Source organism: Podarcis pityusensis, assembly GCF_964106645.2.
Source record: "Podarcis pityusensis genome assembly, chromosome: Z".
Classification (NCBI taxonomy): Eukaryota; Metazoa; Chordata; class Lepidosauria; order Squamata; family Lacertidae; genus Podarcis; species Podarcis pityusensis.
The window spans coordinates 13,311,035-13,319,272 of NC_138044.1; the positions used below are offsets into that span (position 1 = coordinate 13,311,035).

Below are 8,238 nucleotides of genomic sequence, written 5' to 3' on the forward strand. Positions count from 1 at the left end.
CGAGGCCCTTCTGGTAGTACCCTCGCTGTGAGAAGTGAGGTTACAGGCAACCAGGCAGAGGGCCTTCTCGGTAGTGGCACCTGCCCTGTGGAACGCCCTCCCAGCAGATGTCAAGGCAATAAGGCAATGAGCAACTATTTTACTTTTAAAAGACACCTGAAGGTGGTCCTGTTTAGGGAAGTTTTTAATGTCTGATGCTGTACTGTTTTTAATATTTGGTTGGAAGCTGCCCGGAGTGGCTGGGGTATAAAAAATAAATTATTATTATTACTATTCAGCTGCAGCTCTTTCCAAACAAGCCAGGCAAGATGGAGAGATGATTGCAAAAGATGAGAGCACAGGACTTAGGTAGCAAGAACACACTGCAGCTCATCCCCCCTACTGTAGTACTCACAACAAATATGCATGAACAACTGTAGCGAAGAAAACTGACTGCACTGCTGCAGTGGACGCAGGAGCAGCAGTGGGTGTAGCAGCAGCAGCTGCAGGAGGATGCTTCTGGGTAGACAGACCTGCAGCTGGAGCAGCACATGAGAAGGGTAAGTGCTCTGTTGCAAACAGAACATTGCTTGCAAACATCAGGCCAAGTTAGCGACCTTGTCTGAGCCAGTTGCTCAGATTAATGGAAAACAGGAAGTTGACTTTTTTTCCCTTTTAATACTTTTATCTTGCTTTAAACAAATACAGATAAATATAAACAACCAAAATTACAAAAGAAAAATTATTAATAACAATAATGGAAAAAGCTAAAAAACTACAAAAAATATCAAAGTACATGGCATAGAACATAAGCCATTATGGGGAAGGGAAAAAAGAGGAAAGGAGGAGGAGGAGGGAAAAGAAAAAAAGGGGGGAAGGGGGGGGGGAAATGAGCCAAAATACAAGAAGGCTCGTCCATTGTACGCTTCCGTCAAGATCACAACAGATCATTATTCTTATCAATTATCGCTATCTGCATTCCATAGAATCCCTCATCTTGGTATCAGGGAACATTTCCCTATGTGGTATCATTCTAAACATAACCAGGTCTTTATTGATGTACCCTTATTGATGTCCCCTAGATAATTATTTAAACATTCACATTCTTCTTTCGCCATCTTTTTAGGTTTATCTCTTATTGCATCTGTCAGCTTCACGAGCTCCAAGTACTCGCACAATTTGACTCCACATTCATCTTTAGTGGGTGTATTTTTATCTTTACAGTGTTTTGCCACTATAACCCTTGCTGCTGACATTGCATACATAAATAACCTGGTTTTGTTTTTGGGAATATTATCTGAAACCATTCCTAGTAAAAATTCTTCCGGATTATTGCTAAATGTAGTTTTTATCAATCTCTTTATCTCTTCATAAATCATATTCCAAAATCTTTATATCTCTAGACAGGACCATCACATATGGTAGTATGTTCCTAACTGTTCTTTACATCTCCTGCACCTGTTATTATATGATTTATTTATTTTTGCTATTTTTACGGGGGTCAAGTACCATCTATAGTACATTTTCATAAGATTTTCCCTTATAAGGAAGTAAGCCATGATTTTTTAGTCCATTATTCATTCCAAATACTGGGTTTGATCATATGTCCCAGGTCCCTCTCCCATTTTACTGTAATTTCTTTGATATCCTCCTCCTTTCTTTGCCAATTCAAAAATAGTTTGGCAGCTTTTAGTTGATAATATTCCAGCCAGGTTATTCCCTTCTGTTTCAGTTCTCTTAGGTCCTTTATTTTCGGGTTGCTACTTATTTCCTCTACTAAATCCTTGTATGTTAACCAATTACTGTTCATATTTTTCCTATGAACTGTCATAGATTCCATTGGTGACAGCCACCATGGTGTTTTGGTCACTACTGATTTTTTACTTCTCTCCCATACTTCATATAATGCCCTTCTCAAAATATGATTTCAGAACAGGAAGTTGCCTTGTATGGCATCAAACCACTGGGTCCATCTGCCTCAGTGTGGTGAATACAGACCACCAGCACCTTTCTGGGGCCCCAGGTCAGGGGTCTCTCCCCAGCACTACTCAGGAGTTGACCAACCCAGTTGATTCTGTGGGGCTTCAGAACCAAAGGTTGGACTAGATGGTCCACAAGGGCTCGTCTTATGTTCCTAGGCATTGTGAACAGTTTACTTACCGGTAGCTGGATGACTAATTTTGGCCCGCTTGGATGGTCTGTATTGGAAGAGCACATTTCCAGATTCTGTAGCTGTCTGATCCTGTCCAAAGAGAGAGGCCAGCCTGGTCCTGGGCAGAGAGAAAAGTAACCATTCACTTCATTCACAGAGAGAGGCAAGCGGGTGGGAACAAGACATGTATCTGCAAGCACAAATATGCTCATGTTTCACTGCAGGTTGGCGATTTTGTTGCAGCCTTCCCCAAAGACCAGAGAGTAATGGATTCAAAAACTAGAATCCTGTCAGTGATTAGGATGTTGGCCACCCCACTAGGTCATAATGCTTGCCGAGGGGAGCTTTACCCAGTCTCTCTTGGGGTAACCAGCCTGGAAAACCTGTTGTAAGAAATTAATGCACACAACTAAAGGAGTAGACACATTGTGAGTCTTCTCTAAGCAGAACTTAGTTGGAGACAATCCCTTCCTTTTCCTGTTAGTTTCTATAACCTCTCTTAAGAAGAAAAGAAAAGCCTGCAGGATCTGGCCAAAGGCCCAGCGAGTCCAGCATTCTGTTCTTACAGTAGCCAACAGAACCCAAGCACAAGAGGCCTCTCCCCTCCTGTGGCTTCCAGCAACAGTTGTTCAGAAGCCCTGCTGCCACCAACTTGGTGAGCACAGCCACGGTGACTAAACATCACTAGCCTTCTCCTCCCTGAATTTTTCTAATCCTCTTTTAAAGTCACCCAAGTTGGTGGCCATTCCTGCCTCCTGCGGGAGAGTTCTGTAGTTTAACTGTGCATGATGTGAGAAAGTACTTTCTTTTGCTTTTCCTGAAGGTCTTCCAACATTCAGCTTCATCGGATGTTCACAAGAGGGAGAGAAACTGTTCCCTATCCACTTTCTCCATGCCATGCCTAATTTGATAAACTTCTATCATATTATCTCTTTCTTGCTTTTTGTCTAAACTACAAAGTCCCTAAAACTGAAAAGGCCGTTGCCCAATTATTGCACCCAAGCTTTTATAGAACCTAGTACAGTGGTACCTTGGTTTTTGAACAGCTTAGTTCACAAACTACTTGGAACCCGAACGCTTCAAACCCGGAAATGAGTGTTCAGGTTTTCAAACTTTTTTTGGAATCTGAACGTACTTCGTTGGGGGGGGTGCACTTTTGTTTTAAGTGCCACACTTCCGTTGCCTGCTTGCTTGCTGCCTGACCTGGGCTTCCCTTATTCAGCGCCAGCCACACCAGCCACTGGCAACACCCAAAAGCGCAGGAGGGGGTGGCTGATGCTGCAAGGACAGTGGTGTCAGAGGGACCCAGAGGGTGGCAGCGACACCCCCTGCCTGCTCGGCACGGCCTTCCCTCAGTTGGTGCCGGCAGTGAAATTAGGAAGCAGAGAAGGTTGTCGTTGAGGATGTAGCGACTTCGCCTTCTCCGCTTTCGCTGCCACCGATTCAGGCCCAGAAGTGGCTGCCGTGACAGGATGCTGGTGCCACCACTGCAGTAAGAGTTCTTCACGCGCCCAAGTGGCGGGGTGGGTGGGGGGAGGGATCCAGGAAGGCTGGCATGGGGGGAGGGAGAGAAGCCAACTGGCTCCTCAGAGAGATGACTTTTGCCTTCCTTTCCATCCCTCCCCCCTGACAAGTGGAACTCCCCCATCACACACCTGTGCACTCATCCCTCCAATGGCAATGGGTAAATCACTGCCAGTTTTTAATACTGGGTAGCAGATAGCAGCCTGGTCTATTGCTTTCATTATATGGATCAATAGTCTAATTAGATAGTCATTTTCATGCTAAATTGCTATTCTGGGGGTTGTTTTTAATTGTCTGGAACGGCTTAATCCATTTTGCATTACTTTCTATAGGAAAGTACGCCTTGGTTTTGGAATGCTTTGGTTTTGGAACAGATGTCCAGAAGACACTGTAAACAAAACAAAAATTTAAAAGGTATCCATTACAGTGGTACCTCGGCTTAAGTACTTAATTTGTTGAAGAGGTCCGTTCCTAACCTGAAACTGTTCTTAACCTGAAGCACCACTTTAGCTAATGGGGCCTCCTGCTGCCGCCGTGCCACCGGAGCACAATTTCTGTTCTCAATCTGAGGTACTATTTCTGGGTTAGTGGAGTCTGTAACCTGAAGCGTATGTAACCCGATGTACTATTGTATTGCAAAGATACAAGCCCTGCCCTTGCGGTTTACCTTTCCCCACATACGGAGATTCACTGCCAGGAAGGTGGGGAGAGGGAATAAACCTGGCTGAACACAAGTGGTTTTCCCTACAGACATTCAGAAGTATCTCATCTCAGGGTTGTTCTGGGAGCTGAAACTTACCAGTTACCCCACATCCTAGCCCACTTCCCTGCACTCCTGAGAGCTAGAAACTTGCAGATTAAAACAAACGAACAAACACTAAGACCAAGTGAATTAAACAGCTAAGGTTTCTAAAGGCAATTCTGTGTTTGCACAACAGCAATCCTCTGGAATGGCTGCATGACCTTGTGAGAGATATGAAAATCTATCCCATATCATCCCTACGCAGTTATTATAGGATTCCAGCTAGAGAAAAACCACAAGTGGCAACATGCATGTTTGAGGGGCTCCCAAAAGAAGCGAGCGGAACAGAGATTGTGAGCTTGGCTTCTCCTTCTGGGGAGAGTGACATTCTGGGAAGACATAGATCAGGGGTCAGCAAACTTTTTAAGCAGGGGGGCAGTCCACTGTCCCTCAGACCTTGTGGGGGCCTGGACTATATTTTGAATATGGGGGGGGCATCTGCAGTTCTCCATAAATTTCTGAACTACAACTCCCACTGGCTATATGTCTCTCTGACGTTTGCTCACTGCCAGTGTTGCCAAAAGCAGCAGTGCAGTGCCCTTATTTTGAACACCTAAAATGTCACAGTGTAAAGGGCACTAGAAATCTTTCTTAGGGTTCCTTCTGTAAAAGGAATATAAGACCACAAAACACCTCCATTCAGTCCTGTTACTGGCACCCACTTTAGGGCAGGAGTTAGAATGCCAAATTGTGACCTGGGAAATCAGGGTACAGACCCCCACTTGGAGATGAAGCTCACTTTGTGACTCTCTCTCAGTGTAACATCAGCACAGAAGAAGTGGAAACAGAAAGCTAGAATTAGGAAAAGGGAAAATATTTCACCACAGCAGAGGCAACAGGCATTTGTATGAAAATCAACCCTATGTACATTCGTGGGGAAGTTCAGTTGAATTCAGTGGAGTCTACTCTCCAATAAGTCTTGCTTTTTAAGAATAATGCTCCTTTCCCCATTAACCCTTGGGCTGAACTTCCTAATTCCCAACCACTACTAAAACATAATGTTTTCCCTCACTGTACAAAAGGTGTGGGGTTCCTTTGGCCCTCTGGATTGTAGCGCAAGTGCACTCCCATCTCCAGTGGTGTAGTGATCTCGGGTTGCGGAGGTTACTATTTCTGCAGCAGGGTCCCTGCCTCCCGCACCCAATCATCATGAGAGGCCACTGCATGCTCCAAAGCTAAGCATGTAAGAAACAGTGAAAACACAAGGCACTTCAGTTTCAGCTCAGAGTAGGTCCACTGAAATGGGCGGGCATAACCAACGCGTAGCCTCCCATTTCATCCTTAGCTGGACGAAACCCCGCCCATTTCATCCTCACCAACAACGCTGTGAGGCAGAGAGAGAGAAAGAAAAGAAAGAAAAAGAGAGAAAGAGAGAGAGAGAGAGAGAAGGAACCTTGCTGGCTCAAAGACGCCTAGCTCTGCTGAACTTTACCTCTCCTCTTAGCGCATAATAGCACGTAATTGCAGACAAAGCCCTTTGCATGTGCTCGGAATCACCCTTCGCAAGCCTGCACTCCCACCCCAGCCCCACATACAGCCGCAGCCCCACATGCTGCCCCAGCCCCACATACAGCTCTAGTCCCACATGCAGCCCCAGCCCCACATACAGCTCTAGTCCCCTCACACAGCCCCGCCCCCTCACGCGGACCCAAAGACACTCGCACACCCCGCATCTCCCCCCACGCAGAGAGGCGCCGCATTCTCACCCTCCCGTCGGAAGCTGGAAGGCCTCGTCTTCTTCATCCATGTCCCCCAACATCCTGACGGCCCCTCGCTCCCCGCGCCCCTCGGCTAAGCCCAAGCCGGGAGGCGAGAGCCGCAAAGTGCGCGGCTGCAACTTCTCGGCCATGGCGCAAGCGCTGGACTGCAAGCCAAAGCGGCCGGCGGCATTCGCGGTCCCCAAACGGGCCAAACTTGCACGCGGAGGGAAGAAACGCGTCCAGGGCAACACGAGCAATCAGCTGCTGCCGCAGCCGCGAATTTGGCGGCGGGACTCTTAAGTTTGACGGAAAGGGAGGGGGACACGGCTGGACCAATGGGAAGCTGGTTTCTGGGAGAGGGAGGCGGGAGGGCGGGTGACGCTCGCTCGAGGCTGGCCAATGAGGTGGCGCCTCCGCTCGCCGGGCGAAGAAGGCACGCGTCTGAGGAGATCGAGGGAAGGAGGCGAAGGCGAGGAAGGCGCAGGTAGCTAACTTCCGATTCTTCTCATTGTGCTATTTACACTTTGTCTGGCAAAACACATTGCTTTCTTCTTATTTAGCGTTCTCGTTAATATCCATAAACTTTTACTATGTACATTCTCGATATTCCAAGATTCATTCTAGGTCTGTCAGGAGATTAACGTCGTCACTAATTTTTAAGATCTTCCTTAAATGTTATCCGATCTTGATTAACTTTTGGTATTGAATTTCCTCATATTCTCCCTGTTGTTCTGGCAAGTTGTAGATCTTCTATCATTTTTGCTTGCCAGTCCGTTTTTGTGGGGATGGTATCACTATTACCAGAAACAGTAGATTCAAATTCTTTGTACTCATTCAAATCCTAACAGATGTTGGTTAGATCGGACAAATAGCTGAAGAGGAAACTGAGCTGCTGTAGCCAATAATGTGGGATTTAAGAGGTTTTTGTGGTAAGGGGGAATTGTGTGCTTTGACAATGTAGTGTGTTCACACCCTCAGTTGCTTTACTGTGTAAGTCGCTTTGAGGTACCTGAATGCAAAGATAATGTGGGATTTAAGAGGTTTGGCGATGCATCTTACTCTAAACACACATGACATGTTGTAGAAAATAATCCAACTCTGGGATCATCTCTTGAGGTTGATTATTGTATTGAACAAGTGGTGTGCCTTTCATTCCCACACACTGCTCCAGTAATGTTTGCAGCTGAAGCCTACATTTCAAGAAAGTTCCAGGAATCAGTGAACAGAAGCATTGCTGATTTTTCTACAATGTCTTATAACAAGCTTGTAAAGCTTGTGTAACCTGGGTAGCCAATTCAAAATTTGTGGTCACCAGAACATGCCCTTGCTACAAAAAGCCTACTGCACCACTGGAACATGGTGCAAGATGAAGGACAAAGATGCAAGGGTGTGGTATCTTTCCCTGTCTCTGTACCTGCATCATCTTCCTCCAGCTCAGAGCCCGAAAGGTAAGATAGAGGTTTGTTTTGGCTCTCTGTTCACACCCAGCAAGTGCAGAACTAAAGCAAGCTGTGGGCTTCTAACCATGTTTGGGACTGCAGAGGGAGTAATTATTTTTATCCCTCAGCAGCTCTAATGTCAGAAGAAGGCCTCAGACTTGTCCCACTCGCAAGAGCACGTCTAACTCCTTGCTCTGATGAAGGGAGCAAGCAGGCCTTTTTTCTTCTAATAAAGAGTTAACTTCACTTAATCAATATGATTTCTTGCTGGCTGGCTTGCTGAGAACAAACTACCACCGAAGGAGCATGGTGTGTCCTCCACCAAAGTACTACCTCTCCTCTAACACCCCCCACACTAATAACACACACTCAGGTACTGTCCAGGATTCACAATGGCACCCAACATCCAAACATAAATGAAGACCCCCCCACACACACCTTGAGCACTCTTGAGCTGAATCTAGCGATCATATCTCTACTTGTGGCTGAACATATGCCACAAAACGGGCAAAGTCATGCCAAACTGAAATTTCAGTCTGCCATCTTGATTCAAAATGGCACCAAACATACAAACAGCAATAAGGTCTGCCGCCCCACCCTGGGAACCCTCATGCCAAGTTTAGTATTATAAATGGAGAGTTC

The 8,238-nt window shown here is 46.1% G+C and overlaps 1 protein-coding gene across 1 annotated transcript in view; it reads right to left on the bottom strand.

Moving 5' to 3' along the window:
- LOC308467888 (FK506-binding protein 15-like) overlaps nucleotides 1-6,345 on the bottom strand; it is a 49,038-nt gene extending 42,693 nt beyond the window's left edge. Inside the window, exons 1-3 of the mRNA XM_080989567.1 lie at nucleotides 6,164-6,345; nucleotides 2,140-2,249; nucleotides 395-518 (exon numbers count right to left, since the gene is read on the bottom strand). Of these exons, the coding sequence (XP_080845693.1) occupies nucleotides 395-518; nucleotides 2,140-2,249; nucleotides 6,164-6,306 (377 nt within the window). The 5' untranslated portion in view covers nucleotides 6,307-6,345. The remainder of the gene's footprint in view (nucleotides 1-394; nucleotides 519-2,139; nucleotides 2,250-6,163) is intronic.
- Nucleotides 6,346-8,238: the final 1,893 nt, after the last annotated feature.